The sequence below is a fragment of the Lepidochelys kempii genome, chromosome 6, assembly GCF_965140285.1.
Source record: "Lepidochelys kempii isolate rLepKem1 chromosome 6, rLepKem1.hap1, whole genome shotgun sequence".
Taxonomy (NCBI): Eukaryota; Metazoa; Chordata; order Testudines; family Cheloniidae; genus Lepidochelys; species Lepidochelys kempii.
The window spans coordinates 65100590-65125319 of NC_136385.1; the positions used below are offsets into that span (position 1 = coordinate 65100590).

The following is a 24730-nucleotide window of genomic DNA, read 5'->3' on the forward strand; positions in this document are numbered from 1 at the left end:
ATATCAAACACACCACAATCCACGCCTGCCAATGCACAACCAAACATACTGGCATTTCAAAGATGTGAAGACATAATTTTTATAGTGGGTGGGGAGGAAAAGGGAACCAAATTACTTAAGAACACTAGAGTCTGATAGCTCTTATACAACTCAGAATAGAACTAGATGAAATAAAAACTCCAAGAGGGTCTTAAATCTCTTAACTTTTCAGTCATCACATCCTTTAAACTGCGAGACAGGAAATGGGGAGAGCCATTAGAGTTTTCTCATTTTATTGTTTCTACTTTCTGTGATAAAATTGGGAACTTTCCCTCTTGAACTAGGAGTGGTTGGTAAGAAAATTCCACACTGGTGAGAGCCATATGCTGGCAGGGAATTTTCGATAGAACCACTACTACAGGCATGGGAAGTAGTGGTGGAAGGGGTGCTGCAACACCCCCGGTGTTGTGCATGCAGGGTCCTAGCTGCCGGCCCCACTCCCAGCTGTGCATGTGGGGTCCTGACTGCTGGCCCCGCGCCCAGGGTTCTGTTCCCGGCGCCGCATGTGGGGTCCTGGCTTCCGGCCCCGCACTTGGGGTTCCATTACTGTCCATGCACGTGGGATCCTGGCTCCCGGCCCCACGCCTGGGGTTCCACTCCCGGCCCTGCGCCTGGGGTTCCACTCCCGGCCCCGCGCCTGGGGTTCCATTTTTGGCCATGCACATGGGGTCCTGGCTGCTGGACCTGTGCCTGGGGTTCCGTTCCCGGCTGCGCACATGGGGTCCCAGCCCCCTTATCCCTCCTGGAGACATGGCCCTGCTCCCAGCCTCAGCTTGGGGGGGAGGGGGTAAAACGTTTGGGGATAGTTTTGCTGGGTTTCAGCACCCCTACTATAGAAAGCGTTCCAGCGCCACTGACCACTATAGTGCTCCTGTGCAAGAGGGCACTGGGGTTGCAGCTAGGCACTGGATGTTCTGCACCCCTTCTACATTAAAGACAGGCCCCACACCAGTACTGGATATGCCCATATGGAGGGGAGGATAGGAAACTGAATGGGGAATTTGGGTGTTGATCCTACAAGCTACTTGATGTAGACTGGCAGCTGCAAAGAGGCCTCAGAACTGGGGTTCCTCTCCTCCAAAATCAGTGTTGGATTGCCACATAAGGTCAGATTACGCACAGGCTTCAAGAATTTCACTTCCAGAGCAAATATGACTGGCAAAGGGTTAACTTGACTAATGGCAACACATCTGTGAAAATGGAGAGGGTTGAATGCAGCTCCTGAGCCTTAATAAAATGCAGGTGGTTTTATAGTTAGTTTAAAAAGCCCCAGCCTCCTACTGCAGCAAGCATGTAAAAACAAGCACCTAATACTGTGGAAAAAATGTGCTATTGGGTAATGAGAGAGCAGTTTGGAAAGGCAGCAATGGGTTGTGCTAGGAATGCAGCAGTCACTAGTTGAGGTCTACCTTAAAGTTCACAGAGAAAAAAACACATAAATCTTAAAAGACACATAAAAAACACATAAAAGAACAGCTCCTCTGACCACATGAATTTGGCCTCCAGTGTATTATACCAGGGATTAATTTTTGACATTCTCCTCACAGTCATTGTGGTCCCTGTCTCTCAATCTCTCCCTCCAGATTATTTGAGACATAGTTTATTTTATTTTTTCCTTCCTCTGTTTTCTACTCTATGTTAATGGAACTCACAAGGAACACACATAGCATGTAGACGCATCCTATATGCACAAATACTGTGTACACACATATCCTCTTGTCTGTTGGTGTAAGGCTGCCTTGAGGGAGCAAGTGTTATTAAAATTATAGGACAAACTAGTTAAAAACTTTAAAAATACATATTTTTTTCTCTGTTTGTGCCCACCTCAATTCCTCCACTCCCAGGAAAACACTGTGGAGAACATTTATGAAACACACAGGTTTGAATGTCTACAGTTTTATTAGAGGAGATGGGTCTGGTCTGAGGGACTGAACCTTGTGTTTCACCCGATTATCAGTCAAATCAAAAAGAGAAAATTATTATTTATTTATTCATTTATCTTACTGTAGCATCTAGAAGCCCTAGTTATAGACCAGCACCCATTGTGCGAGGTGCTGTACAAACACAGAAAAGAGTTTACAATCTAAGTATGAGACAACAAATGGATACAGACAGGGTAGTATAAGTAAACAATGAGACAGTATTAGTCAGCATGATAGGCAATTGTCTCTGCACACCAGCAGCCTCATCATTGTCAGGTTTTTTGCAGTCTGTGATCACAGCAAGGGACAGTTTTGAGAAGGGATTTGAACTCAGATAATAAGGTGACTTTGCAGGAAGTAGAACACAAAGACTTGGGAAAGCAAGGATTCATTCATAGTGCCTGCCCCTTGGTACTGAGGGTTGGTGGAAGCAGGGCTTTTACAATACTGTCATCCTCACGTAGTAGTTCCATGATTAGTACCATTGAGACGGCTATGGATTTTTTGGTACCTGTATAATGAAAGTTACTGCACAATGTAACAGCCTCCATGAAAACTCAGCCTCTTGGAGAGAAAAGGTACAATGATCAGATTGAGCACAGCTTTTAAGATACTGGTGTCCTTCCACTTGTGGAACAGAAGGAAATAACTATTCTCCTTTTTGTGTTACTACAGCAGGGAGAGGAATACCTTTTACGATATTTGGTGTAAGAAGTTACACAACAGCATTTTAGCAGAGGATATAAAAGCACCAGTGAAACTAGACAACCTGCCAATCCATTCATCACAGGGCCTGCAGCTACCATTTCAAGGAAGATGAAGCAGTAATAAATACTGAACAAAGCAAATTAATCTGTGCCCAGAAACATTTAAAAAGTAAAGTAAAACAAAATAAGAGCAACTGCATTAGCTTTTATGCCAGCTCGTGTTAAAATGGGAGCAGAATTCTCCCTTATGACAGTATGAGCCAAAAAAAAAAAAAAACCCCTCCCAAAAATCACACCCAAACTATCCTATTCTTGACATGTTATCACTGTGTAGTGTGCTTCTTTGCATCCATTACCTCATTCCAACAGGTCTAGGATAGTCCCAACCTGAGGCATCAACAATGATGGACAGGAATATAAGGCTGTGGATGAAGAAGGGGGATGCTTTCTTTCCTTGCTTTGACCTATCTATCATCTTCTCCACACTCACTAAAACGTCTCCCTCCCTGACTTCCCACCACCATCAAAAACTAAATGAACTTTAAGAAGCCTTTTCTCCTGATGCAGATTTAAAAATAAAGGTCTATACTGCAATAGGTGGCTCAGTGGTAGAGCCCTTCATTAAAAGTACCTCAAAGATTCCCATCAAGACCCTGATCCAAAGCCCAGTAATGTCACTGCGAGTCTTTCCACTGACTTCAGCGAGTGTTGGGTCAGACCCCATTTGAAGGGCCTAACACAGAGACAGCTCAGTAAGCATCTGCCCCTGCCCTTCTCCTCTCCTCCAGCACTCCCTGGGATTCTGCCTTTTCTCTGGATTCTACTCTCAGGTATGGCTAATTTGTGCAGCTCTGTTCAGGTTTTGTCTAAGTAAGGACATCAGGATTTGGTTTATGGTCATAAAGGAGGAAATATTCTCTAAGATTGCAAGTGGGACAAAGTGCTTGAATGCTTAACAGGTATCCAAGTGCACAATAGGATCAATATGCTATGAGTGTGGAACAGTTATCACACTTCTCCCAGTGTTCACCTTGCAATGGTTTGAGCATAGCTGAATTGGGTAAACAGGAGCACTGCTGCAGAGGTCTTCACCCCACAGCAGGGCTGAGAAAGGATGGCTGGATAGGAATGAACATGGTTCTGTTTGCTTTCCCTATCCCGTGCATTACTGTGAGCTGTTTCCAAACATTTAATTAAAGCTCAACACAGAGATAGCTGTGTTTTCTTGAAAGAACAACATAGGAGCACCAAAGAAAATACAAGGGTGTCACAGAAGGAGCCAGGAAAAGACAAATGAATAAAAAAGCATATCAATTGAAGAATACATTTCCCAGAATACAGCACTCAAAGGTCATGAGGTCACAGATGCTCAGCTGCTCATGCATATCCTCTGTTCTCTCCGCTTGCATGCCTGCCCCAGTGAAGACAAAGATTTAATGAGACTAGGGTTCGCTTTTGTAGTTCTCACCCTTCCTCAGCCCCTACATCCCAAAACCCCTTTGAAGATGGACTAGACACACATTGAACTAACCCAGTGCACAAGCACAATCTGGGTTTTTCTGAGCAGGTACAAAAGTACAAGGTAGCTGTTGTCCTCAAACTGCCCTTGATATGAACAAAACCATAGAATTGAAGACTCCTCACATTTAGGAATGAAAAGGACTTTACTGCATTAGGATGTCTTGTCTGCCACTTCCTCCATCCACTGCCTCCTGGGCAATGCACTTGCAGGCAAACTTAAATTCTCAGATTTTGAAACAGGTTTTGATTGAAAGTACATCTGCAGTAAAGTATGCATTAATGCCATAATTTTAATGGATCTATGCACCCTGAATGGGAGAAAGAAGGCTTAACGTTAGCCAGTCTCACTCTAAAGTTAATTAAAGTTGTCTGTGCACAGAAGATATTTCAGTTTGTTTTGGATCATTGGGGACAATTTTTAGGTCTTAATTTGGAAATAGAAATATCAACTGCCTTTACGGTCAAAAACATTCTGTGGGGAGGGAAAGGCCTTCATGCCAAGCCTAGGTTTTACCTAATGTTCAAAGGCACCCTAGTAATTGGAGCCAAAGATAAAATACTATGATACAGTCTTCTGTAGAGTGAGAAGTATTACACTTCCTGCTCCCAGGAGTCATTCCATCACACAGAGTTCTATTTTGCATCTGTTCCCGCACTATCCAGAATCTGATCAGTAGCTACCCACGTGAGAGTTTATAACAATTTCTGTTAGCCAGTACATTGCTCCTAAGATATCACAAAGAAATCCCAATCAGTCACAACAGCAGACTATTTAGAGATTTGTTAGAATCAAAAAGTGACTGTAAAACCAGTCCTATAGTAGTGCACACACAGTGTCTGTTTTGTGTGGGTGTGATTTAGGATTCAACAGTCTCTGATTGCTGTGTGCTCGTGTCTTCATAGTCAGATTTGTTTGGTTTAGAGACAAAAAACAAACTCTGTCAGCCCTTCAGAGCTGATATAGTTTCTTCAGGACCACCCAATCTACCTTGAATTCCAACCCCCCTCAGCTACTTAGTCACTTCCTGTCTTTGAATTTCACCGTAAAGCCTCTTTTCCAAGTTAGCCCCTGATTGACATTAAATCCTAGTCAAAGTTTCCTTCCCCCAACTTTCATTACTGCTACCTCCCACTCTTCCCTCACCATAACGCTCATCCCTACTCACCTTTGCCTCACCCTAAACTCGTGGGTGCATAAACTATAGGCTGGTAAATCCATGTTCATCTTCTTTCTGGATGACCTTGTAAACTAGAGTAATAGTAATAGTAATAGGATGAAATTTAATAGTGAAAAGTGCAAGGTCATGCATTTAGGGATTAATAACAAGAATTTTTGTTATAAACTGGGGACGCATCACTTGGAAGTAACAGAGGAGAAGGACCTCAGAGTATTGGTTGATCACAGGATGACTATGAGCCGCCAGTGTGATATGGCTGTGAAAAAAGCTAATGCGGTCTTGGGATGTATCAGGTGAGGTATTTCCAGTAGAGATAAGGAGGTGTTAGTACCATTATACAAGGCACCAGTGAGACCTCATCTTGGAATACTGTGTGCAGTTCTGGTCTCCCATGTTTAGAAAAGATTAATTCAAACTGGAACAGGTACAGAGAAGGGCTGCTAGGATGATCTGAGGAATGGAAAACCTGTCTTATGAAAGGAGACTCAAAGAGCTTGGCTTGTTTAGCCTAACCAAAAGAAGGCTGAGAGGAGATACGATTGCTCTCTATAACTATATCAGAGGGATAAATACCACGGAGGGAGAAGAATTATTTAAGCTCAGTACCAATGTGGACACAAGAACAAATGGATATAAACTGGCCATCAGGAAGTTTAGACTTGAAATTAGACGAAGGTTTCTAACCATCAGAGGAGTGAAGTTCTGGAACACCCTTCCAAGGGAAGCAGTGGGGGCAAAAGGCATATCTGGCTTCAAGACTAAACTTGATAAGTTTATGGAGGGGATGATATGATGGGATAGCCTAATTTTGGCAATTAATTGATCTTCAACTATTAGCGGTAGCTATGCCCAATGGCCTGTGATGGGATGTTAGATGGGGTGGGATCTGAGTTACTACAGAGAATTCTTTCCTGGGTGGCTGGCTGGTGAGTCTTGCCCACAAGCTTGGGGTTTAGCTGATAGCCATATTTGGGGTCGGGAAGGAATTTTCCTCCAGGGCAGATTGGCAGAGGCCCTGGGGTTTTTTTGCCTTCCTCTGCAGCGTGGGTCACGGGTCACTTGCTGGAGGATTCTCTGCACCTCGAAGTCTTTAAACCACGATTTGAGGACTTCAATAGCGCAGACATAGGTTAGTGGTTTGTTACAGGAGTGGCTGGGTGAGATTCTGTGGCCTGCGTTCTGCAGGAGGTCAGACTAGATGATCATAATGGTCCCTTCTGACCTTAAAGTCTATGATTCTATTATCTTTTATTCTAGTGCAGGGGTCAACCACCTTTCAGAAGTGGTGTGCCGAGTCTTCATTTATTCACTCTAATTTAAGGTTTCGTGTGCTAGTAATATATTTTAACGTTTTTGGAAGGTCTCTTTCTATAAGTCTATAATATATAACTAAACTATTGTTGTATGTAAAGTAAATAAGGTTTTTAAAGTGTTTAAGAAGCTTCATTTAAAATTAAATTAAATTAAAATGCAGATCTTATCAGTTTAGTGTGATTCTTACCCTTGCTTTTCCTTGCTGAGTTTTCCAATGTCTGGCACGTATTTGGATACTTTAAGCTGTACACAGGCCTATGAGTGATCAGTTGTTAACTGGCTCTGAGAGGGACAGAGGACAGATTTCATGTGTGAAAATACCTGTTCACGCAGGTATGTGGATCCAAATGCTGAAAGCATTGCAAACGCAATTTTCTTCAAACAGTTAAATTTCACTGGCATGGACGTCCAGGAGGTCAGAATAGAGGCCCCATGGTCTCTCTCGGTAGCTTCAAGTGCACTCCGGATGCCCACAATTCTGAGCTTTTTAACTGAATGAGCTGCATTTCGAAATCTTCAACACCCATCCACTGAAATACAGACAAATCCAAGTCGCTTTCGTTGAACTTTTCAGGTTTAATTAGAAAAGAAAGCATTGGGCCAAATCGCTGGAAATCTTGAAATCTGTCAGAAAATTCTGATTCCAGTTCTTGCATGTACATTCCAATCTCAACGTCAAACGCAGTGCGCTGTTCCACGTGGCGTGATAGTGATGTAAGCAGCAAATCAGGACTTAAAAATATCCCAGTACAGTGACACTGGAACAATTTTTAAGGTGGGGGTGCTGAGCTGCACACCTTCTTGCCCCTGTCTGCACCCGCAGTAGGCCACAGCTGGGGGCGGCTGCAGAGCCCTGGGCTGGCAGCCGGGACCCCGGGTCAGCAGCAGAGCCCCCTGGACCGGTGGCCGGGACCTGAGGCCGGCAGTGGGCTGAGTGGGGCTGGCGGATGGAACCCCGGTTGGCAGGGGGCTGGCAGCCAGTACCCCAGGCTGGCAGCAGAGCCCCCGGGACCGGTGACCAGGACCCAGGGCCAGCAGTGGGCTGAGCAGGACTGGCGGACGGAACCCCAGCTGGCAGGGTGCCGGCGGCTGGTACCCCAGGCCAGCACCAGTGCCCCCGGGACCAGTGGCCAGGACCCAGGCACTGTGAGTGCCACTGAAAATCAGCTCGCATGCTGCTTTTGGCTCACGTGTCATAGGTTGACTACCCCTGTTCTAGTGTATCTCCATACCTTGCTGTGTCCTGCCTATGAGAGTTGCTCTCCCCAAGACACCACCTTATGCTTTCTATTCCCCCTCTCAGTGAGAAAAGCATGGCATAATACAGTGGCACAAAAGTTACTATATATAAATTTACTGTACGGATGTGACAAATATCAGATTTGAATTCAGTCTGTACATAGATACCATGTACAACTCTCCAAAATAGAACTGACACAAACACCAAGTACTTGCAATGGCCACTGCTGCATGGTGGCAGCCATTTTAGATGAGTTGTCTCCTGACACCAGATCTGATGACATAAAACCCTCTCCTTGTTTCTTCCCAACACAGCACAACCCTTATAGTCAATATCTCCCAGTGGAGCATGTGTACTTTGTAGTACAAGTAGGCTACAGAGATGCTATGGTGATTGGCACCAATATGAAAATTAGATAGATCTTCTCTTTCATGCCCTTACCGCACAATGACATGGCTTGGAAATAGACATAGCCACTTCCCTCTTGAGACCTATGAAGGATTCCGACTCAAAGGTCTTGACTCTATGTCACCTGGTGATTCCAACCTATTTCAGTGTGATTCCCAGCTGACCAGATCCACAGCTTTATAGTCCATTTGCACCACCATACCAAACCCAAGAAGCAGACCTACATTCGCTGAATACCATTCAGAAGGGTATTTTATATTTAGCAAATCTAAAATGAGTGGATTTGTCCCATCCCTGCTGAACTGTATAGTCTCTACCAGCAATTTTTTTTTTTTATGTAGCCAGTTGCCACCATCTCTTTCTCCTTCTGCCTGGCTTCCCACTTTTCCTGCTTCGTGCCCACCTGCCTCTCTGTCACTCTGTTTAGACATTTGGATTTCTGCGTTCTCTTGTTGCTTTCACTTATAGAAACAGATTATAATGCAAATAAAACCCGAAGACTTCCTATCAAGCACAGGGGGCTGGGAACCAACTGTATCAGGAGGCAGGAGGTACAAGACATTCTCATTAAGAATCTCCTTTAATTTACCTTAGACCAAATTATATTTTTGCAATACAATCACTGCCACTCTATACCAGTCCCACCTCTGCATGTAAGATGAAAACAGCCACTTGAGCTCCTTCTAGCATGCTTTTGAGTGGGCCTGGTACTAGGCACAGAGTAGAGATCAGCAATGCATGGAAGTTATAGTATCATTGAGACGGAGGGGTCAAGCAATGGATAGAAACAAACCATCCGTCTGGCACAGCCTTTTTCCTGAATAGAGGGTAGATCAAGGAGCTCAGATTCAAGTGTGTGACTGGAGTCAGTGGCCTCTCAGCTGATGACAGATTAGACTCTGGGCCTAGTGAAAATACAGTGATTAGCTCTGAGTGGCATCCTGTGTTTGTCTCCAGTGCTAGAGGAATTACTGCTACAGGCTGTGGTTTTTCCCAGCAAACTGTAATTATGTCAGGGACCCTCGTTCCTGTAATTTTTCTTGACAACCAAAGTGTAAAAGAATAAGAGAGAGAGTAGGTAGGTAAGGGTGGTGGGAAGCAAGAAATGGACAAGGAAGCAGGGGAGATACATTTTGTCCTATTTCAGTTCAACTAGCAAAAACTCAATTAACCTCTCTTTGTTCCCCAGATTCAGATTGCTCCTATGCAATTTTTCACAACAGTCATTGTGTGGTTTGAGCATTGGCCTGCTAAACCCAGGGTTGTGATCTGGAGCAAAAATTGGGGATTGGTCCTGCTTCAAGCAGGGGGTTGGACTAGATGACCTCCTGAGGTCCTTTCCAACCCTAACCTTCTATGAATCTATGAATCTATGAATCTAAGTTTTGAGTCCCCAAAAGTGCCATACAGTCAAGCTAAATCTGATGGGCTGAGTCTGGGTCTTCAAATGTTCTAGCATTGATTAAATGAATGTAGTGCCTATGGAAGGTGCCAGTCAGACCCCTGTGAAGGAGGGGCCGCATTGAAAGGTGTCAGATTGACATTGCTGGAAACCAAACGTAATTGTTTATCCACAGCGCAGGAATGGGTACAGCATGGGTATAAGTGCAGAGTGGTGCTTTGTGTTGTGGACTGCTGCCCACTAGAGACTGACCAGGGTGAACTAGATTTGTACCCTGGTCCCAGAAGCCTTTTCTAGACTAGGATTTAAGGGGTTGACGTTAGAAGGGATTAGGTTGCACATCCTAACTAGCATGTTTGAAAAGACTAGAGTAGACAAAGCATTGTCACCTTTAACACACAGTAAGGACTGATCTACACTTAAAAATTTTTCCAGTGTAGCAATTAGAGCAGTGGTTCTCAACCAGGGTACGTGTACCGCTGGGGGTATTCAGAGGTCTTCCAAGGGGTACATCAACTCACCCTGTTGTAAAACTAGGCAAAAAAAAAAGCACTAGCGAAGTCAGTACAAACTAAATAGACAATGATTTGTTTACATTGCTCTGTATACTATACACTGAAATGTAAGTACAATATTTATATTCCAATTGATTTATTTTGTAATTCTAAAGTAAAAATGAGAAAGTAAGCTATTTTTCAGTAATAGTGCGCTGTGACACTTGTATTTTTATGTCTGATTTTGTAAGTTTTTAAGTGAGGTGAAACTTGGGGGTACACAAGACAAATCAGATTCTTGAAAGGGGTACAGTAGCCTGGAAAGGTTGAGAGTCACTGGATTAGAGGGTTTGATATTTTTGTGACATTTCTGCACCGGCAACTGGCGTAGTGTCGATGCAGTTATATCAGCAAAAAAGGGCTTTTGCTAGGAACGTTTATTTCATTTGGGAATCTGGTATAAGCTATACTAGCAAAAGGACATTTTTTGCTGGAATAAACTGCATTTATACAAGGCCTAAATTGGTGAAGTTAAAGCCTAGACTTCCCCTAGGTTTTATTTTGATCAGTTTAGCATATGTTAAAGGCAAGGGTCCTTTGCCTACACTTGACTTTTAGAATCTGTTAGCACATGTTAGCAAAACACATTCTAACATTGGACCTTTTAATCCTCGCTGAGACAAGGTCAGAATTGTTACTGTCGAGACATGTCACCCGTCTAAATCAGCCAGCAGACCTGGCTGGCATTGGAGGGAAATGTGTACTGTAGTCCCTGGAGAAGTGCAGCAGCAGGCATGCTCCCCCTTGTGCCTGAGAGCTCCAGGAGACATTGTGTTGACTATTGGATCCCCTTCAAGCTCCTGAGCCAAGACTCACACTGAATTCTAAGCCTGGTCTACACTTAAAAACGTAGGTCAACATAGCTATAGCACTCAGGGATGTGAAAATTCCACCCCCAAGTGTTGCAGTTATGCAGACCTAGCCCTGGGTGTAAACACAGCTAGATGCACGGAATAATACTTCAAGCAACCTAGCTACTGTACCATCATTTGCACAGGTGGTATTCCTACAGCAATGGAAAAACCCTTCAGTCACTAGTCTGCATCTCTGCTGCAGCATTACAGTGGCATAGCTACGGCACCACAGATATACCACTATAGCACCCTCAGTGTAGACATGGCTTTACAGATACACAGCTCCTTTCACCTGACAGCAGATGCCAGCAACTTGCTTGGCTGGAATTAGCAGAAAGGACACTGTGAGTAAGAGGAGGGAATGGAAGGGGTTGAAAGAATTCTTATATACTTCTTCATTTCCTTTCCCAACTGTTGTGTGATGTTGCTGTGAGTTATTGAACAGCTGCTGTGTTCTATCCCAGAGGAAACTGCATTTCAGTAGTGAGTGAGCCTGACTGCTAAAGTAAGTGCTGTGGAATGAAAGGGGCTACAGAAATGGTTCTCTGTAATTCATTATTATGTTAAATACATTTGGGACCACAGCACCTGAGGCCTTATCCAGAGATGCCATTCTAGCTCCTCACATCTACAGCCTCTGACACTCACTGGGTTTTTCTGACTTATCACTTGTGCAGTAGGAGGATCTCTTTTTTTTCCCCTTCCAGGCAGCTCCTTGCAATACTCCACTGGCTGGTTCTGCAATTCTGAGGAGGCCAGATTACTCAGGCAAAAGGTGTTTGCAGCCTTCAAGGCTTTATGACTTCGGGGCTTCTGGAGATAAGGGTAGTGTGTGGAGGAGAAGTGGGTGTATTGAGACTGCCCAAGGGCTGAGAGGGAGAGCATTCTTTTGCATCCATTCAGACACTCAGCTATTTCCTGCTTTGCTCCTGCAGTCAGCATGCTCCACTTGCTCTTACTTAACCATTTCCTGTTTACTGTTTTCAGAAACCCTGTAGTGCAGTTGCTAGGCTAATCTGTTGCTGGGTTAGTCTATATACACAACCCTTTTCAGACAGGCCTTCACTCAGAATTCCTTCACTCTAGTATTATCTGTATGTGAGTCTTCCAGAGAGATCCAGCAAGTGTGTGCGTGTGCGCACATGTAATTGTTACTCAGGGCAAAGTTCATCTTCAATGTAATTCCACTGAAGTTGACTTTGCCCCTTAGTCTCTGTCACTTTCTGTCTCTGTCTCTTTTGTTCTTATGGGGCTTTCTGTTTGTTTCTGTGGACTTGACCCAAGAGATGAGCAGTACGTTGGAGGCAAATTCCCCTTTCTTTAGAAAAGAAGCTACTGAGATGTTTTGAACAGAGTCACCCTGTTGCTTTCTAAATAGCTTTAAAACTGTCCTGTCCCAAGAATGAGGGATTTGTCTGCATGGTTTTCCCCAACTCCAAAATATTTTCTAGCTTTCTTCCAATTTCCCACCCCCTCCTGCTTCTCTTGCATGTAAGGTAAGAGGCAAGGAGCAAGGAAGAAAATTATCCGTGCAATAGGTCTGTTTACAGTGTTGAAGTGTAGACGGTTCCTAAGACAATATTTCTCATGAGGCAAAATTAATTTTAAAGGAACACAGGCTCAAAATCATTTTTTCTTGTCCATGTTACCAGTAACTCCTTTAAGTTTACAATGTATTGAGCTTTTCAAAATCCCTTTTTCTCTTTGCCCTTTGTGCTGGGTTGGGTTCTCCCCCCATTTTTGCGTTTGGTCTGCTTGGTCAGTGAAAATAGATTATTCATTTTCACTCTCTGACTCTCAAACTCTAGCACAGTGCTGGAATGTTTGGGTTGTGGTGAACCCTTTAGGGGAATGTTTATTTGTGAAAAAGCAAACAAAACCAACCTGTTCCCACTGCCAGTCTGTAAAAAGAAGTAATGGAAACATTTCATTTGAAATTAGGTTTGTTTTACAAAAACAATCTGGGGCCAGCTTTGACCTGACAGTATCCCAAAGGTATCTGCTGTATGCCAGTGTTATACTGGTATATATGAGAATTGCAATTACCTTCTAAGAATGCTGCAGATTTAGGTCCCATCTACATTAGAGGAATCTGCACTACAAATCCCTAATATAGACACACTGTGCCAGTGTAAAGCATGGCACTTACCACTGTGGCTTGCTCTGCTAACTTAGCCGAGCAAGTCAGACCTGCATAAACCTGGTTTTGTATGGGGGCAGCACGTCTACATTAAGGATTCACTCTCATGTAACTGCATCGATGTAGTTACACCAGTGTGTATTTTTTAAAATGTTCCTAGTATAGATGGAGCCTTGTTGTGATTGTAACATGGATTTTCACTCTTAGGTGTTATAGATGCAAACAGGACATCCCAAACAGATATCAGCTGCAGGAATAACATAATTACAGTTACGTCAGGGTTTTCTGGAGTGCCTATCAACTCATCCTTGAGGAGCTTCTGATGCTTCTTTTTAATCAGGAAGGCAAGCAGTTGTTTTCTGTACATCAGTGCTTTCAGACTGGATCACATATATGAAATAGTTATTTTGGTTACTCTTACTGTTAGGGTACCTGTCATCAACAGCACTAGCCCTGAATGAGTCACACCCCATGCCATGATTTGCTTAAGCCAGCAAATCTCTACTTTCCCCCACTTTTTACAGGGTACACGCCTGTTACATTCATAATCTTATTGCACCATACAGTTCTTCCTACAGCAGGCCCTTGCCCTCTAAACAGTCTGTGGATCCAAGAGCTCAGCTGCTTCAAGACATTTTGGTTCATTGCCTGTCTTCATTTACCAGGTGTGTTCTTTTGCCACTTTGGTTTCCTGTTGAATATCAAATTTGGAAATTTCTTCTTACTAGAAATAATTAGATGTAATTAAGAGAAAATGTAGGCAGGGTAGTGAGAAAATGTAATGATGTTGAGGTCAATTGTACTGTAGAATACTCTTTTCTTTAAATCTAAGATGAGCAAAGCCCAGGAAAATATACTGTAGGAATGATACTTCACAGGCCTCTGGTGCAGGGAAAGAGACTAGTTGGGATCATATAGGTATTTTCTATCTTAACTTACATGATTGTTAGTAACATGTTAATTTCTCTATTGGCAATTCATTCATAAGGGCATTTCTGTGTGGGGTAGAGGGGAGGTTTAGTGTCCAGAAAACATTAATCCTCATTTTAGCAGGTACAGGGTGAAGTGTGTTCCCTTGTACTCCACTGTAACTGTAAGCCTTGCCAAGCCCTTACATTCTTTTCTGAGTATGTAAAAGATAAGATAAAACATGAACGCTTAGAGCTCATCCTACCCTAAGCGTCTCTATCTATCTTTCTTCCCTTTACCCTCCGCACCCCACAACTTGGAATTGGCGGAACAGACCCAATACTTGACATGTTTGGGCCTTTTCTTTCTTATTGCTGCTAACCATGCAAATGAAAGTAACGAGGGCTGGGAGCCTTTCAGAGGCAGTTTGAAGTCCTGTACAGATGCAGAAAGGGAGGAGAGTAAGGGTATGTCTAAACAGCTGACGTTAAAGCAGTGCCATGACAGCGCTTTAACGTGGCTGTGTAGTCATGGCTTCAGCACTGAGAGAGAGCTCTCCCAGCGCTGTAATAAAACCACCTCTGCAAGGGGAATAGCTCCCAGCGCTGGGAGCGCGGCTCCCAGGGCTGGTGCACTGTCTACACTGCCACTTTACAGCGCTGAAAGTTGCATCGCTCGGGGGGGGGGGTGTTTTTTCACACCCCTGAGCGAAGAAAGTCTCAGCACTATAAGTGGCCATGTAGACAAGGCCTAAGACAGAGCTGTAGCACACAAGCACCATCCTAATCAGCTCATAATCATTTTTAGACATCAACAAACACTAGAGGCAAAGAAGAGATGAAGAAAAAAAGGTCTAATCCTAAAGTGCTTTTTTCTGTTGCTATCCCCCTCCTTCTGCCCCCACATAGTGACCCAAAACACTGACAATAAACAATGGCAAGACCCAAAGTTTGGATTTCAGTGCAGGTTCAAAGGATAGGGTCGCCTCAGGAGCATTGTCTACACTAGGACTCCCACCACTGCTATCACCAGTGGAGCTGAACTAGGGTTAGCAACAGTGCAAAATGTTTGCATAATTAGTCTTGTGTAGACAAGGTCTAAGATTCCCCCAAACTACTCCCAGTTCCCACCTTGACAAATCTGACCTAAAGCATATAAAGGTTCATTATCAGCTCTCTGTCTTATGACGCTGTTTACATAAGATCTTTCATTTGGGTCCCAATAAAATCATGGTATGTTTCTAGGCAAACCACTAGTTTTAGATTATAGAAATTAGGGATGGAAAAGAGAGATCATTCAGGGCTTGTCTTCACATACCCAGAGAAGTGGTAGCCAGGTTGATAGGAGAAGCTCTCCCGTCAATTTAGTGCTATCTATGTGGGGGGAGGAGGGGAGGACGGGAGGAGGTATGACTATGTTGCTCAGGAGTGTGGATTTTTGACACACCTGAGTGACAAAGTTATACCAATATAGGTCTATAGTGTAGACCCGGCCTCAGTCCATCCTACTGCAAGATCACAATATCGCCCCCCTGGTAGAGGCATTACAGGTATCCAGTTGATAAGAACAGAGAATATAGCTACTCTTAGCCAAAAGGCCAAGAGCTCTCTTAGAATCATGGAAATTAAAGATGAATAAAATCTACTAGGCCATCCAGTGCTCTTCTCCCTCCCGGGGCTAGCACAAGATTGTTCCTTACACTGTAGTTGCTAGTGCTTTGAACTGTTTAGTTTTAAATGTTTCAAACAATGGGAGTCTCAACTGCAAAACTGTTCAGCAGTCCTGAGAGCCAGCCTTTTCTTAATTTAACCCCCCTGCTACTCCTAGTTGAAGGTGACCCACCAAGGATTTAGTTTTATTTTTGTTTTGGTAATTATCTGTGTGCCCTTCTTTTGAACAATTTTTTTAACAATTGAAGAAGGCCTGGGAGGTTGCTTTTGGTCTTTCTTTGTTTTTTACCTTAGAAATACTAGGAATAATAATGCACAGTGCTTCTCATCAGTAGAAGCTCAAAACACTTCTCAAAGGAGGTCAGTATTATTATCATCCCCATTTTACAGATGGGGAAACTGAGGCACAGAGCGGTGACATGACTGGCCTAAGGTCACCCAGCAGGCCAGTAGGACAGCCACAAATTGAACACAGAGTTTCTGAGTCCCAGGCCAATCCTCTATCCATTAGGCTATACTGCCTTCCTTGGCAGGGTTAATTTCCCTTGGCTTTTTTTTGGAGAACCTGTGGGGACCCTTCACTGAAGTTTATTCAGACCTTTCATATCTTCACTGAAAGGGCAGTGTGTTGGCTATTTAATAAAGATATCCTGTCTGCCACATGCTTGTTATGCATTGGCGTTAAACAGGCATGAATAAAGGCCAAAAAAAAAAAAGAGTTTTAAACAGACTGAGTCAGTTCTTCCAGCCTCCTGATCATTTTCTGAATTCCCTCCAGTTTGCCTGCATCTTCCTGGTAGTGAGTTGTCCAGAACTGAACACAGTATATCAGCTGTAGTCTTACCCATGCAGTGCAGATCACTCCCAATCAGTGGCATGATGCTTCCCTTGCTTGCTTCATTTACATTTAAATGCAATTTTAGGTAATGGTGCCTTGTTTCTTACAATCTGTGTGGCTGTTGGAGTTACTTATGTTCCACTGGGGACTTTAACACTAAAGGTTAATGCTGTCCAGTCTACCAGTTGAATAGACACTGACTGCAGGACTTCATCTAGTTTAGATTACAAATGAAAGTGGCTTTGTTTTCATCCAAGCCTGCATTTGTGAATGTCCATTGTGACTTCAGCATGACTCATAGTATTTATTCAGGAGAAGTCCCAGGACTGCAAAAAGGACCGAGAGACTTTTTCCATTGGACCATATAAACTGGAACCATAAATTCACTGAACATTAAATCTCACCAAATGAGGGTAAATCCATCCTCATCATCGTATCCACTCATTATGCTCCACACCTGAACATAGCCATTATATGAACAACATACCCTCATATCTCAATGTCTGTACTTTGACCCATTAACCTTTTACTCCCAATTGGGGATATTGCAGATTATGTATTCGTTACGCCATCCGATCTTAAACCGAACTTCGCACCCATCGATAATCTGTACGTTATTCCCTGATAACCAGAAACTTCTACGCTTAAACTCTGTTCCATTTTCTTTTTCTTTTAACACCATCTTAATAAAATTCTTAAATTTGTTCAGGAGAAGTCCCAGGACTGGAACCAGAAAGACACTGCAAGTCATGCTTGAGGTGTACTGACAGAACTGTGTGGGAACTTGGAATGCTAAGAACAGGTGGTGTGGAGGTCAGGGTTGAGATGCTTTGGCAAAGTTGTATTTGGGGGCTGGCATGTACATATCTTCTTGGCTGCCAAGCTCTTCTGCAGTATCCCAGCACATAAACCAATCCTCTATCCCACTTCCTCCAGCTGCCAAACCCTTCTCATTTCCAAGTGTTATCCACCTGGAATGGGATGATCTGAAAGCTGCAAGATTGTTGTAGGTCACTGAGCAATCATCATCATTGCTTTCTGAGAGAATTTGAGAAATACCAGCAGGGGCGTGCTTGCTCTTTTGCCTCCTGGCTATGCTAATAGAGGAAGTTGAGAAGCAGCAATAGATTACATAAAGTAGGGAAATTCCCGAAGACCTCACCCAGCCAATCTTAAACTGAAGTTGTTTTGCATACACAACAGATAACCCTGCAATTGCCTGTAGCTCCAAGAGAGGGTTACATAGTCATACCCTTGTCCTGTAATCATTCAGTCCGGTTAAACCAGCTGAACCATAGAGACAAAGTAAAAATCCCTGAAACAGATTTTTTTACCTTTTCCAGGTCACAGCTACATGGAACTCCAAAGGAGCTTAAATTGCAGCAAGGGCAGTTTAGGTTGGACATTAGGAAAAACTTCCTAAGTCTCAGAGTAGTTAAGCACTGCAATAAATTGCCTAGGGAGGTTGTGGAATCTCCATCATTGGGGATTTTTAACCAGAAAAGCAGGTTAGACAAAGACCTGTCTGGGATGGTCTGGATAATACTTAGTCCTGCCTTGAGTGCAGGGGACTGGACTAGATGACCTCTTGAGGTCCCTTCCAGTCCTATGATTCTATGATTACACATAGCATCAGTCTCTCCCACACCAGAATACACACTTTGATAATTATATTTCCATAGAAATAACAGCTCCCTACCTCAGGTATCAGTTGCTGTGAAAGCCAGTGTTGCTTCTAAAAATGTGCCACATTTTGCATATGTGTGATTATGGAATAGTAATACTCACTCCACAGTTAAAGTTGCAGATGAGTCCATTAGAAAACCAGTTTGGCAGAGAGTGGATGCTTATGGAATTCACAAAGAAGTCATGGCAGCTTCAAGTGGTAGGTTAAGTCTCGGGCTAAGGCAGAAATTTTTTTGCAATATTTGAAATGAATTATGCATGACATTCTGAAGTCTAAAATTCTAAAAGCAGTGAATGTTGTTAAACATGGTTCCAAAACTCTTCTAACTCTTTTGGCCCTTTGTAGCAAACCTCCAGAGAGATGGAGACAGAAAAACCTTCCTTTACTGGATTATCCTACTTGAGATATAATACCCAGGACCAAGATGAAGTTCATTCGTGTACAATTACAAGTTATTAATGTTTTCTTTAATGGCATTGCTGAGGAATGTTGGTACAAGTTCATTAAAAAAAATACTACATCTCTAGCCTCTTTCTTGCAGAGACAGACATCAATGTAGTACCAGTTACTAGGGAAGTTTATCAATGGAAAAATTAACTTTTTTCCAGCAAAAGTCTTGTTATTTTATTGAGTTTCAGTGCTGTAACTTGTAAATGGGCCAAGAATATGAAGTAGAATGGCTTAGAGTAGCAGTTGTTAAGGGGTTGTTAGCAGCTGTCTTTGGGGAAAGGGAGAGGGAGGCCACAATCCTGTAAGGCTTCTGTTCCCTTCCACAGCCTGCTGTTGCAGTAAATTTCAGTGTTGTTGGAGCCATGTTGATCCCAGGGTTTTAGAGAGAGAAGGTGGGTGAAGTAATATCTTTTACTGGACCAACTTCTGTTGGTGAGAGAGACAAGCTTTTGCACTTGCACAGAGCTCTTCTTCAGGTTTGGAAAATGTACTCAGTACGTCACAGCAAAATTTCTGGCCTTCAAACAACCCAACTTTGCCAAGCTCATCATCAGAAGCAAGCTCCCCACAGACCAGGACATGCCAACTCAAAGCAGCACCAGACCCTGCCAGAACAACAGATGCAAAACTATAGACGTATCTCCACTGGTACGATGATCAACACCCCCTACAACACACATTTTAAGATCCATGTCTATCACATGCAGTGAGCCTCATAGGTGCCTGACTGGTGGGTGCTCGACACCCCCCGCCTGTGGCCCTGCCCCCATTCTACCCTTTCCCCAAAATCTCTGCCCCCTTACCGCCCCCATTCCACCCCCTTCCCCCAAGTCCCGGCCCCTGCCCTGCCTCCTCCCCTGCGCGCTCCGCATCCCTGTTCCTCCCTCTCCCTCCCAGAAAGTCCTAAACGCTGCCAAACAGCTGTTAGGCGGCGGGGTGGTGGGAAGCACTGAGAGGGAGGGGGAGGAGCAGGCACATGGCACACTGAGTGGGGAGAAGGAGGTGAGGAGGCGGGATGCGGTGTGCTGCTGGTGGGTGCGGCACACCCACTAATTTTTCCCCATGTGTGCTTCAGCCCCAGAGCACCCACGGAGTCAGCGCCTATGGTGAGCCTCATCCAATGCAACAAATGCCCTCAATAACAACTAGGTGGATGAAATCAGAGAATCACTGCACTCTCAAATGAACTCACACAGAAAAATGATCACTCAAGTGGTCACTCCATGTCTGATCTCTCGGTCCTCATCCTCAAAGGAACCCTGCACAACACCTTAAAAAGACCGAGCCTGGGAGCTTAAATTCATAACTTTGCTGGTTTCAGAGTAGCATGAATTTAATACAGACACTGGATTTATGGCTTATTACAACAATCTGTAACCCACTAACCCCCCATTTTTGGTACTATGTCTGCAGATGGGTGAACTAGCCACTTTACCTTGTATAGTCTCTTACAATATGTGTTAACCACTTATGCTAAATAATCCATTCCATCTTGTATTTAGCTGTGACACTGAGGGTATGTCTACACTACAAAATTATGTCGGCCTAAGTTACGACAATGTACAGCTGCCACAGTAATTAAATCGCATGTCCACATTACGCTCCTTGTGTCCTCATTAGGAGTGCGAGCAACAATTTAATTGTCAGCATGGGGCATTGTGGGATGGCTTCTGAAAGCCAGTAACAGTCAATGTAAGTAATGCAGTGTCTACACCGGCACTGCATCAACCTAACTACATTGACCTACCTAAGTGTTACCCCTCTCATGGAGGTGGAGTTAAGTCGGCGTAGCGGGTGAGTTACATCAGCAGGAGCAACATTTTAGGTTGATGTAAGCTGCCTTGCGTCAACATAACTCTGTAGTGTAGACCAGGGCTGAGTACCTTTACCAGACCTGAAGAAGAGCTCTGTGCAAGCTCAAAAGCTTGTCTCTTTCACCAGCAGAAGTTGATCCAATACAATATATTACCTCACCCACCTTCTCTCTCTATATTTGCTATCATTTGCAACTAGTCCTCTTCCAAAGCTAGAAATGGTCATTAAACCACTGCACTGATTCCTGAGGCACATCCCATGAAGCCGTGCAAAGGACGCTGCGCATTTGCAGAGGACTCATTACAAGTATCTTAGGCTGAGTCTCCACTAAAATATTTTGCCAGTATAGTAACGTTGAGGTGTGATTTTTTTTATGAGATTTCTATATTGGCAACACACCTAGTGTAGACTACTCAATTATACTGACAAAAAAGTGCTTTTGTGGTAGAGCTTATACTGATCTACTGGCAAAAACACTTATTTGCTGGTGTAAACTGTATCTACACTAGAAGGGTTTGCTGTGGATAGTTATACCAGCAAACCTTTTCTAGTGTAGACTGAGGCTTATTATGGGTATCACACAGCATCAGGCAGACTGAGAGAGGAGAAAGACAGCATTAGACAGGAGAGAGAGTGGCAAGTCTCTTCACTTCAAAACTCCAAATAAACCATAAGAAAGGACTTCTTTCCTACCTGGCACATTGTCCCTTCTGAACTGCCACCTCTGCTAATGCTGGTATTATCCTGGCCCCTTTCAGTCCATCAACCTACCTCCTTTCACTCAGCTTTATTGACTTTCTTCAAAGCTTTGATAGCGAACAATAGCAATTGGCCCATGCAGGTGTTGACTGCTCTGCAGGGTCCTTGAGGGAACTGTACTTTTCTGTCCTACAATGGAGCTTGTCTGAATGATCAGAAGTACATATTTGCCTAGGACTATGGCAACTTGCAGTGCAATTACTGGCAGCAAACAGGTCTTTTCAGTCTAATTCCTCTGTCAAACAGGAGGACGTGCTCTGACTGGTGATTCATTATTACCTGGGATATTTTGGTTCTGATAATTGCTGGGTGCTCTTTCAGTTCATTATCTCACCTCTTCATCTGCCTACAGCATAGATCAAGATGATCTTAAAGAGTACTCTTATTATGGTTATCTCCTCCCAATAGATAACAGTGCATCTGCTACATGCTGTAGTTAATCATAATAATATAACATCTCTACATTTATATAGCATGTTTATTCTCCAAGCACTTCACACACTATATATGTCTAGCACCGCTGAAATGGGATTGAGTCTGAGGTGGGGGGCAGCAGCCAGGCAGAACACTGAGGGGAGTGGAAGTTTTAGCCAAGTACATGAGGCAAAGTCCTAATTGGCCACAAAGATTCCTGTGTGGAAGTCTAGTTTTCTAAGACCCCAATTAAGAGCAGAAGTAGCAAACTGTAGCTCCCTAGGGGAGAAAGAAGTTGAGCTTTGAAGAGATTCAACCACCCTGTGAATAAGAGCAGAGTGTTCTCCAGAGAGGAAAGAGTATCCCATATTGTTCGACAGAGACCGTTCAGATAGGCTATGAGTCAGCACTGTCTTACTGGGAAGGCAGTCGCAGATAGCTCTCAGCCCAATGGATTGTAAGGGGGCATAGGATGGAACACAGACAGCCTTCATTGCCTATATAAATTCACCTCCACTGTTTAAAATCTAATAGTTAGTCTTCAAAGTCTAATGTAAAACTTTGGATCTGGATACCAGTGCAGAGGGATGTAAATCACAGAAGGGAGCAGAGGAATATCCTAGGATGACAACAAAAGAGTCCATTTTGCTTACTGATGTATTTAGTGCCTAGATGCTATGGTGACCAGAGCGTATAACACCATAGATTGGTCTGATAGACAAGCCATGAGGTGTTCTGGCTATTGGCATGACCTGACAAAGGATTCTGTGACACTGATGTGCTTTACCACTGGAGAGAGAAAGGGAGTGGGAGGAATCCCCCTAGCTGACTCCAGCTGGGTGAGAAGGCATTAGGGATAGTGATTCAGTGGGGAGTATGTACTGTGAGAAGTTAAATATTTCATTGTATTTCAGTAGATGATATAGAGGTACTTAAGGAAAGTACATTTAGACAAATCTATCAGTCCATTTATTAACATGCCCACTCTTATTGTTTCAAGAGGGATGAAACACTGAAGGTATTGGTGAGCAACAATACTTGGTCTGTATTCACAGCAGTTTGATTAAAAGTTGGAAAATAATTTGCAAGCCCTGAAGGTACCATCTAACCCTCGGACATTTTTTTAAAAGCACTTTTACCTTTAGACTATAACCTGTAATATGGAAATTGGGTAGATGAGTGGAGTAGGTTACATCCCTATCAGCTGGAGGTCTCTGCAAGGACAGCCTAAATGTGGACCTTGACTGATACACATAGGGCCAGATCCTCAGCAGGTGCAAATTGGCATAGCTTCACTGACTTCAATGAAGATATGCCAGTTTACACCATCTTAGGAGCTGGCCCTTAGTGTGATCTAGTGAAGAATGATTGAAGGGATTGGATCAGGCTAAGGTTTGGTTTATAGACAAAGGGATTGATCGGGGGAATCAGAGAAGGGGCAGTTTGACCCTATCACTTAGATGCCCAGTGTGGGAGTTTGCCTCTGTGAGGAGCATCATAAACTCTGAAAAAGCCAATCAGACAAACTAGAAAAAGGAGCTAGACCTACAGTACTTTTGCATGTGTTGTTCCAAGCCAAACAATCCAGTGACTGCAAGGCCCCAAGACAGCCAATCAGGCTGCTGGAGACATGATCATTATTCACTGATTAAAAGTTAAAAATCAAATAAGTAAATTCAGCTTCAGCCAGTCAGAAACTGGCTTACACTGAAAAGTTTAATGTGCTTTGCTTTCAGGGGTAAACCAGATTTCTGACTGGCTGAAGCACACAATATGTCTTGTCTCTGCACTAGGGGAAATGCTACCATTTGGTCATGATCCAAGTGCATTCCATGATTCATTGGCCTTCTTGATTGTGTGTTTCAGATGGAAAGGACCACCCAGATGCCAGCTGGGAAGGCTCCAGTCCTGTACTGCAGGCCATAAGAGTGAGAACCAATATCTTGAAAGATGGCTTCCCCAGTTCCACTGCTGAAAGCCTCAAGCTAGCACAACCCATATGAAGAAGAATGTGTCTCAGCTGGAGAGAGGCATGGCACAGATATTTTGCCTAATGTGATTTCTTTAAATTCCTGTGAAGCACTTTGTGGAATTGCTGCTTCTTTTACCTCTGAACAGAGTGACTTTGAATGTGGTTCTTGTTCTTTGTACATGAGTAGCCATATTATATTTAGTGATATAAAAGTTCTGTGTTAGTTCTGGTTAATTTAGGTGACATGCTGAAGAAAGATGCAGGATTGGTGCTCTAAAATAGATACAGCTCAGGCTGTGGCATCACATGCATCCTCATCTTACCATGGCCTTGCCAATGGGCTTCCTGACCTGGAAGACCCACTTCCAAGAGTGAGAGGGGAATTCAATTAGTCCTGAAATGTCAGTTCACAATCTCCAGGGAAATGTTGAACCAACCAGTTGGTTTGACTAAAGCACAGCAGTTCAGTGGCTCTTGAGTCTATGATGTACTTTAGAATAATCTTAGCCTATATTTTCCACTGAATGCATCCAATGAAGTGAGCTGTAGCTCACGAAAGCTTATGCTCAAATAAATTGGTTAGTCTCTAAGGTGCCACAAGTCCTCCTTTTCTTTTTGCGAATACAGACTAACACGGCTGTTACTCTGAAACCTGTCAAATAAATGTGTTAGTCTCTAAGGTGCCACAAGTACTCCTTTTCTTTTAGCCTGTTGTGTATCACAGTGAAATCTAATCATAGGCTTATGGCAATTCAGGGTTGAGGGAGAAAGTGTAGCAATGATTGCAGTCTCGTCCTTCTCGTGGCTAAATTCTAGAAGATTAGTGTGTATGTCCACAGGTCAGCTTTTTCTGTCTTCAAAACACTTCACATTCACAACACCACTGCAAGGAAGGAAAGCAATTGTTACCCATTTTACAGGTGGGAAAATGTGACCT

The 24730-nt window shown here is 43.5% G+C and overlaps 1 protein-coding gene across 6 annotated transcripts in view; it reads left to right on the plus strand.

Annotated features, from left to right (window-relative positions):
* The window catches only part of RAD51B (RAD51 paralog B), a 713264-nt gene extending 688877 nt beyond the window's left edge, over positions 1 to 24387 (plus strand). For 5 of the 6 annotated variants that reach the window (XM_078853308.1, XM_078853310.1, XM_078853309.1 and 2 more), the window contains one exon: positions 23688 to 24387. In XM_078853308.1, the coding sequence (XP_078709434.1) occupies positions 23688 to 23824 (137 nt within the window). In that variant the 3' untranslated portion in view covers positions 23825 to 24387. The remainder of the gene's footprint in view (positions 1 to 23687) is intronic. The other variant, XM_078853311.1, reaches the window with a different exon arrangement.
* Positions 24388 to 24730: the final 343 nt, after the last annotated feature.